Source organism: Perissodus microlepis, chromosome 20 (assembly GCF_051167445.1).
Source record: "Perissodus microlepis isolate ML-2025 ecotype Zambia chromosome 20, ASM5116744v1, whole genome shotgun sequence".
In the NCBI taxonomy this organism is placed as follows: Eukaryota; Metazoa; Chordata; class Actinopteri; order Cichliformes; family Cichlidae; genus Perissodus; species Perissodus microlepis.
This window is the reverse complement of record NC_140480.1, coordinates 25272474-25290459: the sequence shown is the minus strand read 5'-3', so window position 1 is coordinate 25290459 and position 17986 is coordinate 25272474. Positions and strand designations below refer to the sequence as shown.

Here is a 17986-nt window from a genome sequence, read left to right as displayed (position 1 = left end):
GCGCTTGGGAAGTGGCTGTTTGGTCTCTCCAATGTAGAGGTCTGGGCATTCCTCGCTGCACTGTACAGCATACACCACATTGTTAAGTCTGTGTTTTGGCGTTTTGTCTTTCGGGTGAACCAGTTTTTGTCTGAGCGTGTTGCTGGGTCTGAAATGCACCGGGATGTCATGCTTGGAGAAAACTCTCCTAAGTTTTTCTGATACACCGGCTACATAGGGGATGACAATGTTGTTGCGTCTGTCCTTCTTATCCTCCCTCGCTGGTGTCTGGTCTTCTTTTCTGTGCCTCTTTGCTGACTTTAAGAACGCCCATTTAGGATAGCCGCACGTTTTGAGTGCTTCCTTTACATGTGTGTGTTCCTTCTTTTTTCCTTCAGGCTTAGAGGGAACATGTTCTGCCCGGTGGTGTAGGGTCCTAATTACTCCAAGTTTGTGTTCCAAAGGGTGATGGGAGTCAAAGAGGAGGTACTGGTCCGTGTGTGTGGGCTTCCGGTAAACTTCGATGTTGAGTTTGCCGTTCTCTTCAATGTGCACAGCGCAGTCCAGGAAAGGCAAACAGTTGTCCTTTGTGTCTTCCCTGGTGAACTTGATGTTTTTATCCACAGCGTTAATGTGCGCAGTGAAGGATTCCACTTCTTGTGTCTTGATTTTGACCCAGGTGTCGTCCACATATCTGTACCAGTGGCTGGGTACTCTTCCTTTGAAAGAGCCAAGAGCCTTCCTTTTTTACCCTCCTCCATGTAAAGGTTGGCTACAATAGGTGACACGGGGGAGCCCATGGCACAGCCATGTTTTTGTCTGTAAAAGCCTTCGTTGTATTTGAAATATGTAGTGGTGAGGCAGAGGTCTAACAGTGTGCAAATCTGATCGGGTGTGAAGTTGGTCCTGTCCTCCAAGGAGCTGTGTTCTTGTAGTCGTTTTCTGACAGTCTCCACGGCCTCCGTGGTGGGTATGCAAGTGAAGAGAGAGACTACATCAAAGGACACCATGGTTTCATCTGGATCCAGGGTAAGTTTCTGGACCTTGTCAGTGAAGTCGGTGGAGTTCTTGATGTGGTGTGGGGTGTTCCCCACAAGAGGAGCAAGGATGGTAGCAAGGTGTTTAGCAATGTTATAAGTGGCTGAGTTTATGCTACTGACTATGGGTCTGAGTGGGACAGCTTCCTTGTGGATTTTAGGAAGTCCGTAGATGCAGGGTATGGCATCCCCTGGGTAAAGGCGGTGATAAGTAAGGCGGTCAATAATTTTGTCCTTTTCAAAGTCTTGAAGGCAAAAATCGTGCAAATTACTCATATTATATTCATGCAGCTGCAAAGTGAGAGGTATGTACTGCACAATAAATATGTCTTCAATTTTAACATTTTTTAAACAATTAGTCCTATTTTTTTGTTATTTTTGAAATTGCATATTTTCACTTTGGTGTCATGTTTATAGGATGTAGCTGAAATATTTGTAGTGCTTACAATCTTAAAAAATGGGGGTTTGCTGTTTTTCCTTTGTTACAAATAATGAAAAAAATACTATGAAACAAAACTCTTAATGTCCAAAACTAACTGTAACCTAAACTAAAATCAATTTTAATGTAAAAGTAAATCTAAAAATTGCTCTGAGTTGACATATGATCACCCCTCGACTCCAGTATTTGGATTTATCCGTTGCACGGATGCTCGCCAAACCACAAAAAAAGGACAAATTAAAGTGGAACTTTCTTCTTCTCCTTTTTTTTTTTTTTTTAAAGAAAATAAAAGGAGGGGGTTGGTGATTTATAAATATTTGTCCAATGCAGAAAACACTGCCCAGATTGTGCTTGGGGAAAAATTCTTCTTAAAAGCAACACGGGCCGGTTGGCGATTAAGCTCACAAAACTGATTACAGTTAAAAGATTTTGACATTTTTATGAACCCTAAATTTCTGCTACATGATACAAAGCAGTTGCAGAGTCTAAATGTCAGATCGTCCTTTTGTTCTGCCCTTTCCTTTCTTGGCTCGTCTCTACATCGGCTCTGTTAGAGCATGCAAAGCAAAAAAAAAAAAGATTAAAGCGATCTGGAGAAATGTTAGAATAAGTCTATTTGGTCACATTTCAAATTTGGGAAGAACAAAGAAGTCAAAACAACAGTTGCTGGCAGATGAGCTCTGCTTCCATCAGATTTTCATTAGAGCTCTTTGTCCTTTAAATGAAGTGCTTTGATGCAGAGGATAAGCAGCACATCCCTCACAACATTTTCAAGCAGTTCTGGCTTCAGAACAGCAGAGCGCTACTGATGAAGTCATCATCTTCTTCGGGGAGTGCAGTGGCACGCAGACTGTTTGTATTCAGAGTGAATAATTGAATGAGACAAGAAAGAGCATTTCATATCAGCAAGCAAGATCATCAATCACTGCCATTATCTCCGTTTCTTTCCCAGTGCCACTTGTCCGTAGCCTGCCGAATCCTCAGCTCCACTCACTAAACTAATTTTCTGTCTGGCATCGACGGCAGCCAGACTGCATCTGGATCCCGGATGCTGTTAGTGGTTTTAGCTCAGCATGTGTTTGAAAAGTTGATTATAATTTACTGCTTGCCACAAGTCTTTCTCCTTGAAGAGCAGAGAAATTTTGACCATGAAATTGAATGTGGGTGACATCAAAACGAGAAATCACTTCTGTTTACACGCAAACACATTAATCTTTCCAGAGCGTGAGGATGAATGGAACTGAGCTTACAGGAACTTGTCATTCATAGCTGTGCTGTTTTATAAGAGGCCTGCTTGTCTTTCATGTAAATCAGCAGAATTGACTCCAGATTGTTTTGGACTAATCACATTGTTTTTGTTTTTTTTTTATATTTCTGTTGCCGTATTTGTCAATAAAAATCCTTTTCCCTTTGATATTTTTTGATCTTCTCCCAGGCATGTTCAGATGTCCACAGGACATTTGTACTTATGTTAACACCTCTCTTCACAGATATCGACGAGTGCAGTATAAATCGTGGAGGTTGTAAATACGGTTGCGTCAACACACTGGGGAGTTATGAGTGTACCTGTCCACCGGGGTACAAGCTGCACTGGAATAAGAAAGACTGTATTGGTATGTAGCAGCACTGCCCCCAAGTGGTTGATTCACTGACATACACTCGAAGCGGGCCTTTTCCACATACTGCTTGTGCAGTCTTTCTCTCTACGCCAGCTTATTGGTGTTAACATTATGTGATACATTGTAGATTGTTTTTTTCTCTCAGAGCCTGTGAAATGTCCTCCTGGGCTTGTAGCACCAAAGGCTACACTGACCTGCAGCAAGACTGGCAAGAAAGAGAGCTGCTCTCTTACATGTGCTTCTAAGGCTCACTATCTGGCAGGTATGTCACCGCAATTCCGAGTCGAGTCACAAAGTATCTCAGATCCAAAAGATTAGTTTATGGACTTATTTTATTTTTGTGTGAACCTTTACAGAATCTGATAACAGCTACTCTGTCAGTTGTGGTATCCCCATCCTCAGAGGGAAGTCCCCCACTAGGCTGAACTCCAACAGCAGTCAGAGCTGCATAGGTTTGTCACTCTCAATATTCATATGGTCGCAGAGTTTTCGAGGACCCAACATGTCAATCACAACAGCACAGACAGCTGTCTTTGCAGGGATGGCAGTGTGATGTTTCAGTGTCCTCCTACCCACTGGGCTGTGTTTGTCTGTAGAGGCTCTGGCCCCTCCAGTAAAGCAGACGGCTTCTTTCAAGATCAAAAACGCCAAATGTCACCTGCATCCTAAGCTGCCTGGCCGAACTGAGGACAGAGGACGGACACTGGGACAAGGTCAGTCCTTAACTGGATATGTTCCTTTACAGATGTGTTGTTTATTTATTTATTTTAATATTTAAAGCTTGACTGCTCTATAACAGATCCAAGCAATGTATGCCAGTGCTGCCTTAAAGATATTATATGATATTGTGTGTCCACAGGAGGAGGGCAGCCCTGCAGCAACTGCCTGGTAACATTTGTCAACCTTAAATGTGACTCCTCCAAGAAAGCTAAAGGGCGACGTGCTCGCAACCCCTCTAACAAAGAAGTAACACGCATTACATTAGAGCTGGAAGCTGAGGTCAAACCTACAGATGCTACAGGTTGGACTTTTTTTTTCCATCTCGAAGGAAAACCTTGATCAACTTAGTTGGTGCTTAAGACATAATTATTTAAAATTTTATTTTAATTTTTTATGGACTCCAATCCAGGGAGTTGTAATCTCAGCTGCCTGAGACAACGGATGGAGAAGCAGGTTAAAACCTATATCAAGGCTCTGAAGAAGTCCATCAACCAGGAGCGTTTCCTCATCAGAGTTGCTGGTTTGGAATATGAGGTGGCCCAAAAACTTCCCCAGGCTGCTCCTATTCAGGAAAACTGTGGTCCTGGCTGGGAGAGGGACAGTGGCCGATGTGGTAAGACCAGAGAGCAGAAATGGTAGTCTTGGATAAGCTAATTTTGCTGCAAGGATATATTTAGAAACTTAGGATGTACTCACAGCAGCCAATAACTACCACACATGAGCACGTCTGAGCTCCAAAGTTCAGTTAATTTGACTAACGGGAGCACTGGGTCATACCTGAGCGTCAAGTCTGGTTAACTCTGTCCTGGGCTGCTTGAACAGGTGGGCCCAGGCGGAGATTGGTTGGACTGTTGGTTATATTACAGAGCAATTGTGCCCAGTGTTAGTACACCCTAAATGTCAGAATATAACCTTACGAAATGTCACATTGTGCATCATTGTTTCATAGAAGGTGTGTCTTTAGCTAGTCTTCAGGTGAGGTCTCTACACAACAAAACTAATCAGTCATCACCCAATCAGACCCAGCCACAACCCTAGGAGATCAGCTGATTTAAGTGTCATCCGGTATCATGTGATGGCTCTACTATAATCCAACTCTGCATCCAATTAGCAAATGTAAAAAAGGACATGCAAGTTAAGCTGTTTTAGCCAATTGCTTCGGCCCCTGCAAGCTACTTTGGAACCCACTATCACCTGAGGTGCCAATAACAATAAAACAAAAAAAAAACAAAACTGTGTTCATCTGCTCTGGTTTGCTCTCCTCATGTGTTACAAAGATTAACCACCAAAATTAATAGAATTGATCCCACATACAAATAACAAATGCATATTTGTGCATATGTATATAGTGCATATTTTATCCATCCACGCTACATATTTAGTTAATGAGGAGTTATAGCTAAGTGTGTCCTAATCTCTAACTGAAGCCATTGTGGATGTTCTCTCAGTCAGATGTTTGCCAGGCTCTTACTACCACGGTGAGCAGGAACGCTGTGTCCAGTGTCCACCCGGCACTTTCCAGGAGAAAGAGGGGCAGCTGGCCTGTGACCTCTGTCCTGGAAGCGATGGCCATGGGCCTGTGGGCGCGCGGAACATCTCCTCCTGTGCAGGTAGCCTTGTTTAAAGTCCCACGAACTATGTTAAACATCCATTTCTGACTCATTAAAAAGCCTGATCCCTGTGTTGTTCACATCAAATCCAGGCCAGTGTCCAACAGGGTACTACTCCAGCAGTGGATTCAAACCTTGCCTGCCATGTCCTCAGGGCAATTACCAACCAGATTTGGGACGGACCCTGTGCTTTCCCTGTGGGGGAGGTCTCAGCACCAAGCGGGAAGGGGCCAGCTCCTTCCACGACTGTGAAGTCAAAGGTCAACTTTTTATCTTTGCTGGGGGGAAGAAATCCAAACTTCTTCGCTTAATATTTTTACTTTTTCCCTGCAGTTGATTGTTCTCCAGGTCATTACTACAACACCACAGTACACCGCTGTATCCGCTGCCCTGTGGGGACCTATCAGACAGAGTTTAAACAAAACTACTGCATCTCCTGTCCTGGAAATACCACCACTGATTTTGATGGTGCCACAAGTGTCTCACAGTGCAAGAGTGAGTATGAAAATGATTGTTTTGTGTTGTTCATTTTTCTCAGACATGGGCTTGAATTTAATTTGATATGTTTGTGTGCGTCTAGACAGGCAATGTGGCGGGGAGATGGGCGAGTTTATGGGTTATATTGAGTCACCTAACTATCCTGGTAATTACCCTGCAAATGTGGAGTGCATTTGGAACATCAACCCACCCAGCAAGCGCAAGATCCTAATTGTTGTGCCGGAGATTTTCTTGCCTTCAGAGGATGAATGTGGAGATGTGCTGGTTATGAGGAAGAACTGTAAGTGGCCCTCTTTCATTAGCTTTCATTGAAATGTAGTAATTTAATCACACTATAAACCTGGTCATTTTTCTTCTTTAATACAAGGGTCAGCTACGTCCATCACCACCTACGAGACATGTCAGACGTATGAGCGGCCCATCGCCTTCACAGCTCGGTCCAGACGTCTCTGGATTAACTTCAAGTCTAATGAGGCTAACAGCGCCAGAGGCTTTCAGATCCCCTATGTTACTTATGATGGTATGAAACATTATCACTTTTCTCACCAGATGGCTTAGATTGTGAACTGTTATGTGTCTAATTTTTTTCTGACAGACTTTATTTTGACCTTAAAGGGTTGTTTTATAAAATAAATCTATTTCTAGTGAGATCAGTGTATCCAGGCAGTATTATTTTTAATAAACGTGGCAGGTGACAGTCTTTTTATTTTTGTCAGTGTAGCTGTGTAAAAACAACACATATTAGCTCTTTTTTGAAAAAAGATGGACAACATTTAATTTGAATGATTGGCTAATTATTGTACATGGAAACTAGTGCTGTCAGCGTTAATTTTGTTAAAATGACATTAACGCCATAACCGCATTAACGTGGCAAATCTCCGTTAGCTAGTTAGCGCGGATCGCCCCGTGCGTGGGGCTGCACAACGGAGATTTGCGGCGTAATTGGAGATTTGCCGGTTTAACGCGGTTATGGCGTTAATGTCATTTTAACGAGAATAACGCTTACAGCACAAAAAACATATCTGCTCTCATGACTAAAATGTTATATATTCCGCACCAAAAACAGTGCAACTGTGGTGGACGTGCCATTTAAAAACTGCAATTAACTGTTACTATTATATATTTGTCATCTGATTTTAAATGATCGATTATTCAGAAAAACCAAAAGTTGTAAAATAGAGGAAAATATAATTTTTTATGGCTAACAGTCCAAAATACAAAGGAAAGGAATGTTACAGAGAGGCTGGAAAACGTGACTGTCTGACAGATTAATCAGTTTCTCTGCCACCCTGATGGCTTAGGTGTGTACCAAACACACACCTGCCTATGAATCACCTTTAATGTTACACTGTAGTTTCCCTTTACAAAAAGGTGTCATTAAGTTGAGTCAAAGGGAGTTTTCCAGGATATCAATGAGTTTTTTCGTCATGTTTGTGTTTATTTTTTCACCACCTAACTTGTTTTGCATGACCTGTTTTCAGCATGCTATGAGAAAGCAAGCAGTGATTATATTATGTGTTGTTGTTTTTATGAATTCAGAGGACTACGAACAGCTCGTAGAGGACATAGTGCGAGACGGAAGGCTCTACGCCTCTGAAAACCATCAAGAAATCCTCAAGGTTAGCCCAGCCCCCTTTTCTTTTTCCTTTTCCTGCTAACTGTATGCATCATTGGCATCATTCATTGTTGCGAAGGTGATTCATTGAAGAGGAAAGGTGTCGTAAGAATAAACAAAGCTGTTGTTGTGAGTCAGGCGGTGCGTTAATATTGACGAGATTAATGTTCTCGTACAGCTGCAATTTTTTTTCCAGTATTTAGCAACACCTTCAAATGTGATTAAGGCAGTAACTGAGAACTAAAGTGTGTTTCATTAAAGACTTTATACCTGTTGATTTTTCCTCACAGGATAAAAAACTGATAAAGACTCTCTTTGATGTGCTGGCTCACCCACACAACTACTTTAAGTACACCACTCGGGAGTCCAACGAGTTGCTTCCCCGCTCCTTCATCCGTCTCATAAGCAGCAAAGTCTCTGCTTTTCTGCGACCATACAAGTAAAAGCCACACAGCTGCCGACACGCCGGATCGCGACCCTCCCCCCCAATATCCCCCTCCATCTTATAGGCCACATTGCGCAACTCTCACAGGACTTAAAAACACGAGACATACTCTTACGTTTACCCTCTTATTTTTTTGTAGGCTTTGACAATAAACACTATGCAGACCTGAGAAATTTTTCAACACCATTTTTGTTTTGTTTTTTCTTTTTTGGTCAGTTACCATTCAGCACAGGTCTGCATTCCTGAGCTCAAACATTTAGTGGGGATATAGAGTATTGTGAGTGGGTTTGGTTTCTATTGTGTTGTGCAATGAAACCACACACACACAAAAAAAAGAAAACAAACAATAGAAACGCCTATTTCAGACAGTAGGAGTGATGTTTTGTGCGTGCTGTCTGAGCTTGTTATTGTATTTGCTTAAATGAGCTCAACTCCTACCAATAAGTATGACTGTAAGTGTTGTGCAAGTGTTGTGTAACTCTGGTTCCATCTTCAGTGTCTGTGTGCTGTCCTCGAGGAGGAGCAGTTGTAAAATTCATGTCGCAGCTGCGGTCCAGCTCATTCAAAGCCCGACTATATTTGAGCTCTTAGAGCAGTTTCCAAGGGTTTTACTGTTAAAACAGTTATTCTCTGTCTGTTTAGACTGTACCAGCATTTTCCAACCTTCAGATTATTTCTGTTGCTCTTTTCCAAGCCAACTTAAAGCAAATACAAAAAAAAGGGTGGTTAGCTATTTTAGGAACGCGGTGGATATTATGAAAAAAGTTGTTGGGAGCCACAGAAATGAGATAATGTGATGCTTAGTGGAACATGTCTCAGAGAGAAAGAAATGTCTTTGAGGGACATTATGTTTGCTGCTTCTTTTAAAAGGTCACTTTAATTCTTCAGTCTCATTGTCTTTCTGATGTACGCTACACATTTATAATCTATAGGTTTAAAAACAAAGGGAAGCTCCAAATCTGATACACTATAGTTTCTACACCCAGGAAATTGATATTCTCACCTTGCCTGTCTGTGGACCACCAGTTTTATAATTTGTTTTTATTAGTTTTATTTTTTTTTAGTCTTGTAAATAATGAAAATAAATTAGACGAGGGTTGAATTCTTTAATATCGATTTTCTTACACAGGGCCCCCAAAATCATTTTTTGCCCCTCATGTCCAACCCGCCTAAAGTCCAAAGACACCCAAGACTGCTCAAATTTTATTCTGTCCTAAAGAAGACAGCTCTTCCAAAGACCTCCCAAGAGAAGGCATGTGTAGTTGTCTTGGGCTCTAGATTTGCAGTCAGTCATTTCCCTTTATTTTAATACAGAGTGCAATGATTGAAAATGAATTCTTGGTTAAAGCCAAGTGTGACACAAAAACTTGTGAAATGTGTTTTGGGTTGTTTTCTTGTTGCGACTCCTTGTATTAAATGTAAGTCATTGTGGGGAGAAGATTTTTAATTTCTAAAATGTAACTACTTTTAGAAAAATGCATTATGTGTGGTGAAATGTAACAAAGGGGTGGCATCTTGGTGAAGTGGTTGGCACTGTCACCCCATGTATTTTAAGACTCACTTTAGGAGGACAAAGAAATTGAACATATTGGACTCAAATGCGATGTTGGGCCAAGTAACACAACTCGTCAGCTATAAAATCCTCACTTTATTATCAGCTTCAGTCATTGATTTATATCTTAAAATCCAATATGCAACTTCTCCATGCGCTCACTTGGCCCACGTTGCCAAAAACTGACCCATCCCACCTAAATCAGCTTGTTTTTTTTTTCCTTTTTGCAACTTGATTTACCCCCCCCCCTTTTAATTGTTGCCTTTTAAAATAAGAGTTTGCTATGATGTATCGGAGTTGATAATGATATTTGCACTTGAATTGTTATTGCTCATGTAAAAAAATGTCTGGATTTTGTATTGTCTTTTTAAAATGAATGGAATTGGTGTTCTTGTTTTCTTGTAGCTTGTTTGTTCATGAAATGCTCACTCACCGTTTAGTCTAGAGATGATACACATAACATTATCAACTGTAAGGAATAAAAAAAAAACCAACCTATGTACAGATGTGAATGAAAAGTTTGTACCTGTTCTTGCCCAAACGCGTATCAAAATAAACAAACTGTACTTCAGCTTCATTTAAAACATGTTTTAATGTCTGTATAGTAATGTATAATACATTTTTAGGTTATTAGGTATCCCAAATGGCTTAGGTTGATTTTAAATAAGTTGTATTTTGGTAAGAATGCAATGTTAGCTTAGCTGTTTTCATCCATTGAGTGCTGTTAAATAGTTTTCACAGATAGCGCTAAATATGGAAGTTTAAGGTTTGAGAGCTGGGGAATTAGCCCCACTGGTTGACAAAACCTGGGGAGGGAAAAAAAGGCAATCATAGTTTTAGTGTGGGAACAGTACTTCAGGTTACTCATACCAGGAAAAAGTACTGATTACTTACGTCTGCGTTGACATTTGGGAAGCTCAGGTAACCATCGGCCATCACGTTCACAGTACACTGTACCTGGCCCACTCATGACATAACCCATATTACACTCAATATATATAGTGGCCCTGTACTGAAACTTCTGATTGTGGTTTCCTGTCCAGTAAGCATTAGGCACATTTGGTGATGGACATGTTATTTCTGTGGGGAAAAAAGAAAAGAATTCAACTTTAATGATTATTCATAAACACAATAAAAACTACAATCTGCTCTGTCAGAATATATGACCTTTGCATTCTGGTGCAGGTGCACTCCATGTCCCATGTTTAGTACACCAAATCTCCCTTTCTCCAACAAGAGTTCCTGCACGACACGAATAGCGAATAACACTCTTGTATGTGTAAGGTTCATGTTGAAGGCCAGTTATTTCTGCGTTGCTCACTTCAGGAGGGTCCTCACACACCGCAGCTGCAAGAAATACAATAATTTTAGGATGCTGAGATTCAGGAAAACCAACTGACATCTAAAAGCTGTGGTGTGCGTGTGCGATAGAAAACCTAACCTTCACAAACAGGGTTGCGTCCGCTCCAGCCGTTATTCATGCAGTGTCTGGTTGCACGTCCCACAAGCATGAACCTAAATGTCAGGAAATGGGTCGCAGAGTTCATTTAAAGACCACATCTTCGAAATGATTTCTAAAATTCCACTTCTACATTGGACACAGTGAGTAACTCAATTGTATGTTATGTTACACAATTGTAGAATAACAATTGTGACTCGAGTACAGAAAACATTTTGTGAGTAATAAAAGCAGAAGTTCTAGTAACTCCAAAAGGCTGAAAACCCTTTTGTTTCAAAGTTGCATTCACTGAGAATGCAGGAGATTTAAAAATTCTTACCCCTCATCACAGACGGCTGTAGCGGTATCTCCAAATTCTACTCCAGTATATACAAACTGTCCATTTTGAACATCTCCAGCTGAGCCACAAAGCTTTCCTTTACAGCCAAAGAACAGAAATAATTTAACATGACAGTACTGCATTTCAAGAATTTTTATTGTAATGTCCAGCAAGACAAACTATCATCATCATGTGGTGCTGTTGTTTTGGATAACACATTCATTCATCTCACCATGGATAAGTTTAATTGAGCCTCAAGACTTGGTCAAATGAGATAAGGGAGATCTCAGTGGTAACCCAGCCTAGATTAGAGGGGTTTTTTAAGTATGCAATACTTGGTAAAATACCATGGTAAAATGTAAATGCATGAAAAAAAAGTAAAGCAAAGAGACTTAAAAATCCATATTATATGATCTAAATCATTCCACTGTAAGAAAAGTCAACTCCAGGTGGTAGAGGTTTGTCCAGGACTCACTGTTTAGTGTTTCCAGGAGGATATTTGAAAACAGATATGGAGTAAATTATTTCTGATTTCTGAAGGGCCACTAAAATCCTCTGATGGACAAGGGTGCAACTTACAATTTAATTGATGAGTGTTACATTAATAAATGCTATTCTAAAATATTTGTTGTATGTCAACAATAATCCTATCCTGGTCATGGGATAAAATGTGGAAAAACTAGGATTTATAAAAAGACTTGATCGAAAAGAAATTTAAAATATACTTACGCTGACACTTAAGCTTCAGTGGTGTCCATTTCCCATTATTACAGAGGCGAGACTTTCTGCCGCCTGCTGCAGCGTATCCAACATCACAGTTGTAATAGACCTTTTGCCCAGAAAAGAAAGATGTCTTTGTAATGAACCTGTCAGCAAGGTGGACATTGGAGTTGCTGACAGCTGGTGGCACACCACAGCTACCTGCTGAAAACATTTTCCACAGGGGAAGATATCACTTTAGTTTTAGCAAACTCAGATGAAGGCCATTTTTCATAGTGCTAATGCAGCGTAAGTGGCGTATCAGGTAAAAATATGAACCCTTTACCAGGTGATGGTTGAATTTTATCATCAGGTATGGGAACACATTGAGGAGGTTGAGGCTTCCACTGACCACTGGAGTCACATGTGATCTGCTGAGCTCCATTCAGCTGGAAACCCTCACTGCAGGTGAAGGTCAGGTTATCCCCCACCTGGTATGCAGAAACACCTCCAGTTCTCTGCACAGAGTTGGCTACTTCTGGGGTTGGGCAGGTGATACCTCCCTCTGATAGTAAAAATAAGAAAAATTTATTTCATGTCTTAAGTACAAGTGAACAAAAGTTAGAAGAATTTACTAAATCTAAATACTTATTTTAGAAAAACTGGCTATGCAAATACACTCACTGGCCACTTCAGTAGGTATACCTTACTAGTACTGCGTTGAAACCATTAGCCTTCAGAACTGCTCTAATTCTCTTTTTCATAGATTAAATAAGTTAAATGAAAATTTTTTCTTAGATTTTGGTCCATGCTGACATGATAAGTGTCCAATAGTTACATATCCATGATGTGAATCTCTTGTTCCATAAAATCCCACAGGAGCTCTGTTTGAGATCTGGTGACCATGAAGGCCATTTAATCACAGTGAACTCATTGCCAAAGCCAACAGAATATGGACCACTGTTGTCATAAAGGGATAGACATGGTCAGAAACAATACTTCAATAGGCTGTGGTGTTTAAACAATGCCCAAATAGTACTAAGAGGCCCAAAGTGTGTCAAGAACATATCTCCCACACCATTACATTAACTACAGTCTGAACTGCTGTTACAAGGCAGGTTGGACCCGTGCTTTGATGTAGTTTACACCAAAATTCTGACCCTGCTATCCGCCCTAATCAGTCTGTCAATCTCTTGCTCCTTTCCCCCCTCACTTGTGAACAAGGACCCAAGATACTTAAACTCCTCCAGTTGGGGGAGCAACTCTTCCCTGATCCAGATTAGCTGGAACCTCATCATCTGCAAAAAGCAGAGGAGATCCTGTGGCCACCAAAGTGAAAGCCTTCCACCAATTGGTTCCACCTAGAAATTGTACACAGTTGTACACAGACTGAATAACTCAGCAGCAGGCCAGCACCCGATACTCCTGAAGCATCCCCCACAGGATACTGTGAGGTATGCGAATAAATAGCTTCTCCAAGTCCACAAAAGTACACTGGTTAGACAAACTCTCATGCACCCTTAAATACTGTTGAGAGGATAAAGATCCACTGTTCCACAACCAGGACAAAAACCACATTTTTTCCTCCTGCATTTGAGGTTTGACTAATGGATGACCTCTCCTCTCCAGCTCCCTGGCATTGATATTCCTGGGGAGGCTGAGCGGTGTGATCCCCCTGTAGTTGGAACACAGTTTCCGGTCCTGTTTCTTAAAGATTGGAACCACCACTCCAAGGTCAGTCCAGGGTCACCACCCAAGATTTCCACATGATGATGCTGAGGCATGTCAAACAAGACAGCCCTACAACATCCAGATTCTTTAGAAACTCCGGTTGAACCTCATCTAATGCAGGGGCCTGGACACCAAGGAGTTGTTTAACTGCCTCAGTGACCTCACCTTTAGTGATAGGCGAGTTGTCCCCATCATCCCCAGAATCTGTTTCCTCTACAGAAGACATGCCAATGGGAGGAGGTCCTCTAAGTATTCCTTCTACTGCCCGACTATGCCCTCAGTTGAAGTCAAAAACACCCCACTCCCTCGATACACCATGTGAGTAGAGGGAGTGGGGAGCTCCAATGCTTTCCCCTGCTGAATCACATGATAGGTTTTCCAGAGTTGCTTCGAGACCAACAGCAATTGTCTCACTGAACTCCTCCCACACCTGAGATTTTTGCTTTAGCTACTGCCTGAGCTGCTTTCCACTTAGCCTGCTCCTGTACACCCACCACCTACAGGAGGACCCTGGCTATCGAGGCTGGCTATTGGGACATAGATTGTCACCTCTCTGGCAGGGAAAGTGCGTTGTATGAAGTTGAGAGATATCGGTTAGATATATTTGGGTTCATACGTCACATACGCCAGACTCTGGAAACAGTTTCGTGGAAAGGAGCTGGATTGTTCCAGGACTGTGCCTGGACTTGCCCTGAGGCAGTGGGACTGTACATTGGGGGTTTTGCTGGTGGATGACAGGGTTGTTTTCTTGGACCTTCGGGTTGGGGAACGGGTTCTGACTGTTGTTTGTTCTTATGCTCCCATTGACAGTTCAGACTACCCAGCCTTCTTGAATTTACTGGCTGGAGGGCTGGAGTGTGCTCTTCAATTATCCTTCTGGGAGTCTTTAATGCTCACACACGCAATGACAGTGAGACCTGGAGGAGCATGACTGGGAGGAACAGCCTGCCTGATCTGAACCTGAGTGGACTTCTGTGCAAATAACAATTTGTCCAAAACAAACATGGGAAAGTAGCTTCAACTGAGTTAAGAGATTAAACTCCCAACTTACATAACATTCAGGGATTAGTTACGCATTAACACTACCACCCACTTAAAGCCACCCCTTACAGTTTCACAACTATTGGGTTTCAATTTACAACCTAGTTAGAGTACTTCAATGTACCACATCACTGTACCTTCACATGATGGGAATTCACCAGCCCATCCAGACCTTTTGCATATCATGTAGTTCAGCCCTTTCAGAGTGTATCTGTAGATAAGAGATGCAGTCAAACACCACTTGAAAGTCTTATTCTGATGTTTTAGGAGTTCTTCAAAGTAAAACTTACCCCTCATTGCACACAGCATAAGCCTTCTCCCCGATGTATGAATTCCCTTCATACTGGAACTCTCCATTGAGTAGATCACCAGCATTGCCACATGATATCTCTGTTAAATGCAAGATAGTAAGCGTGTAAATGACACATTACAGTTTAATTTCTAGATGGAAATATAAAAGCCCACAACCAAGGCTGATTTCACTGGAATGTTTTATGGAGGTCTAGAAAAAAAACTGGAACATGTGAAGAAACTGATACTGTAGAAGACTTGTCATTTGATGCTTGTCTGAGGTTAAGAAGCCCAGTACTGGTCTTGATACCAGCAATATAAAAGAATTTTAAATCATGAAATGATCATTTATGGTTAAAGAGGCTGCAGAGATGAACTGTAAAACACAGTTCATCCTTCAAGCCAAAATATGTGGTGAACTATAAGCCTATTTATGGGGAAAATGACTCAAAAAGAGCAGAGTGATGAATCATGTAAGTTACATACTTCATGTAAGTTACATACATTTTTCGTCAAAGAATTTTCACCCTCAGTTGATAATCTGACAAAACGTATTTCTTTAGTTTCCTTTTGCTCTGTTAGCACCATCTTGCATCTTGTTGTTTGGCAATGATTAAAATCAGTTCCATTTTTAAAAAGGCCATTGATCATGAAGACAGAACTGCATTAATCAGTTTGGTTGTAAAACAGAGGCAATTATATTACAAGTACACTATCTCTTATAATCTAGTTAAAAATTAGTTTGCAGTATGGTTATTTAGACCGACACGTGACTCTCAAACCAAAGAAAGCCAAAGAGATTATGCCCCACATTTTTTTCTAATTCAGAAAGTTTTTGTTTCCTTAACTGGGTAACTTAGCGTGCATCAAGACATTTATTTTTCTTAATTATTTAGTAAGGGAAAAAAGTTATTCAAAGTAAATTAAATGACTCTATTCAACTGATTTAGACTTGAAAAAATGTAAAACTACCTTTAAGGCTGTAAGAAATGTTGTTGTCAGTAAATTTCCCAAACACCTGTGTGCATTCTGACTTCTTTTTATGAACGACTTTTTTCTTGATAAAATTTTTTACTTGTATATCTATTAAACAGCTTCCCCAGTAGGGGGTGTTAGCGGGCTTCTGCACTGCTTTAAATCCATCTAAGTAAATTACAGGTCTAAGAATATCTCAGTAAACAGGCTGCTGAGTGAAACAACACGCAAGCGAGTCTTTTTTCCGCCCTTGAAAACAAATAAATGGTCCATGGCAAATTCTTACTTTCGCATTTTAAAGTCAGTTTGGTCCATTGTCCATCAACACACTGCACAGCCCTGCTGCCTCTGAAAGCAGTGAAGTCGTCGTCACAGCTGTAGTAAACTTTCTCGTTGTGGCTGAATTTCTGTCTCCTGGCATATTTCGTCTCCAGTTTGGTGTTCGGGTATTTATCTGGTGCTGAACAATCCTGTGATACTTGACCTGTATTTTTGGGAAATCATACCATCAGTTTTATAAATAAATACATCATTTTAAAAAAGACACATGATATATGAAAATAATAAATGAACAAATCACTACTATTTACCCGAAGCCGGTGAGGCTAACATGAAAACCAAAATACTCCAACCGACAGTCCTCATGTTGTCTTGCTTGTAGGCTGTTCTTAGAGGCAGATGCCAACAGGAGGATCAAGTGAAGCAATTTATAGAGGAAGACTGGGACAGCCCATCAGGAAATGGACATGAAACCATAAAGCTGTACTATTAAAAAAAAAAGTCCTATAATCTTCATTTTAGTATCTATGATTTAATCCCTGAACAGCCCAAATACAGCTCACGTGTAACAGTAATATCTATACATTTTAAGCAGGAGGACAGGTTTATTTTTAGTGAGTAGGTATTTGCTTATTCATCGTGTAAGATTAAAAAGGGATGAAAGTTCTACGAGGCTTTAGAAACAGAATAAATTTATAATGGGCTTTCATAGCAAAAAAGGATTATTCCAGTATAATAATGCTATTTAAACTGGTTTAGTTAATTTGGTCCTTTATTATGACCTGCACCATATCGTGCCTTTACAATATTAATATACAGACGCTATTTTTTTGGAATTGAATTTAACTGTATGACCATTTTAATCCTGCAGATGAAGCTGACATTGTGTTTCAGCTGTTTGCCATGTTACAGACTTGACCTTCTTTTATTCTGTGTAATCCATTTCAATGCCGAGGTGATCCAGTCGTGATTTAAGACTTCCAGCAAATGGCAGTTCACAGACTGATAAAAGACGTAAGGAAGTATTTTTAGGTAAGCACAGCAACCCATAATAACAGGGGAGCCATGACGTAAAGTGTGTAAGATGAGTGTGGGTGAGCGAAGGAAAATCCGGCAAAGTCATTATTGTAGCAGCTACAACAGATTCCTCTGAAAGCCACAAGCAGCCTCTCCCTTTCCAGGTGCAACAGAGGCTGTCCTCATAATCCAAAACAGTTCAGCACCAACCAAAACACCACCTTTACAAAATGATCTATGATGTGTCAACAACAGTTTTCCTAAATGTCCTGGAGATCATCATGATGATTAATGTTTTTTTCTTTTTTTGGAAAATGTGAGATGAACACTTGTGTGTTTTTTGTTTGTTTGTTTGTTTTTGGTCAGCTGTGGCTTTCACCTTGGAACCTTACCATTTTTGCCCAGTCTCTTTGTTAGCACCCCATTATGAACTCTGACCTTAACTGAGACAAGTGACATTTTCATTCCCTAGATGATGGTTTTTTTTTTTTGTTTTTTTTTTAGCTCCTGGATGAGTCATTGATGAATTAATAAATGCAATTGTTAATAATAACAGTTAATAAACTCAATTGCCATTTAAAAACTGCATTTTTATTTACTTCATTTATCTAGTCTCATCTGAAATGAAAAGACTTTGTGCGATGATTTGAAACATGTAAGT

At 40.6% G+C, this 17986-nt stretch overlaps 2 protein-coding genes across 4 annotated transcripts in view; one reads left to right on the top strand and one right to left on the bottom strand.

Annotated features, from left to right (window-relative positions):
- scube3 (signal peptide, CUB domain, EGF-like 3) overlaps positions 1-10085 on the top strand; it is a 79237-nt gene extending 69152 nt beyond the window's left edge. For both annotated transcript variants that reach the window (XM_084916089.1, XM_084916090.1), the window contains 13 exons: positions 2946-3068; positions 3220-3336; positions 3431-3526; positions 3671-3787; positions 3934-4095; positions 4204-4407; positions 5243-5404; positions 5497-5664; positions 5738-5899; positions 5985-6182; positions 6270-6422; positions 7442-7521; positions 7808-10085. In XM_084916089.1, coding sequence (XP_084772215.1) covers positions 2946-3068; positions 3220-3336; positions 3431-3526; positions 3671-3787; positions 3934-4095; positions 4204-4407; positions 5243-5404; positions 5497-5664; positions 5738-5899; positions 5985-6182; positions 6270-6422; positions 7442-7521; positions 7808-7960 — 1895 coding nt within the window. In that variant the 3' untranslated portion in view covers positions 7961-10085. The remainder of the gene's footprint in view (positions 1-2945; positions 3069-3219; positions 3337-3430; positions 3527-3670; positions 3788-3933; positions 4096-4203; positions 4408-5242; positions 5405-5496; positions 5665-5737; positions 5900-5984; positions 6183-6269; positions 6423-7441; positions 7522-7807) is intronic.
- A 2-nt stretch (positions 10086-10087) lies between these two features.
- Positions 10088-16761, bottom strand: LOC146364632 (membrane cofactor protein-like). 2 transcript variants are annotated; one of them, XM_084916092.1, is made up of 11 exons: positions 16620-16761; positions 16316-16513; positions 15054-15153; positions 14901-14974; positions 12338-12556; positions 12022-12216; positions 11293-11389; positions 10956-11029; positions 10682-10861; positions 10409-10594; positions 10088-10320 (listed from the first exon to the last, which is right to left on the bottom strand). In XM_084916092.1, exons 1-11 carry the CDS (start codon positions 16672-16674, stop codon positions 10298-10300), a joined length of 1401 nt encoding a protein of 466 aa, XP_084772218.1. In that variant the 5' UTR covers positions 16675-16761; the 3' UTR covers positions 10088-10297. The 2 variants fall into 2 exon arrangements, with proteins under 2 accessions (XP_084772218.1, XP_084772219.1); XM_084916093.1 differs by having other exon boundaries at positions 12022-12213; positions 16620-16752.
- Positions 16762-17986: the final 1225 nt, after the last annotated feature.

Coding starts and splice junctions, on each gene's coding strand:
- LOC146364632 (XM_084916092.1), bottom strand. CDS start 16,674: ATGAGGACTGTCGGTTGGAGTATTTTGGTTTTCATGTTAGCCTCACCG. Junction 15,154..16,315: donor ACTGACTTTAAAATGCGAAA/GTAAGAATTTGC, acceptor TGCATTTAACAG/AGATATCATGTGGCAATGCT. Junction 10,595..10,681: donor ACCTGCACCAGAATGCAAAG/GTCATATATTCT, acceptor TTTTCCCCACAG/AAATAACATGTCCATCACCA.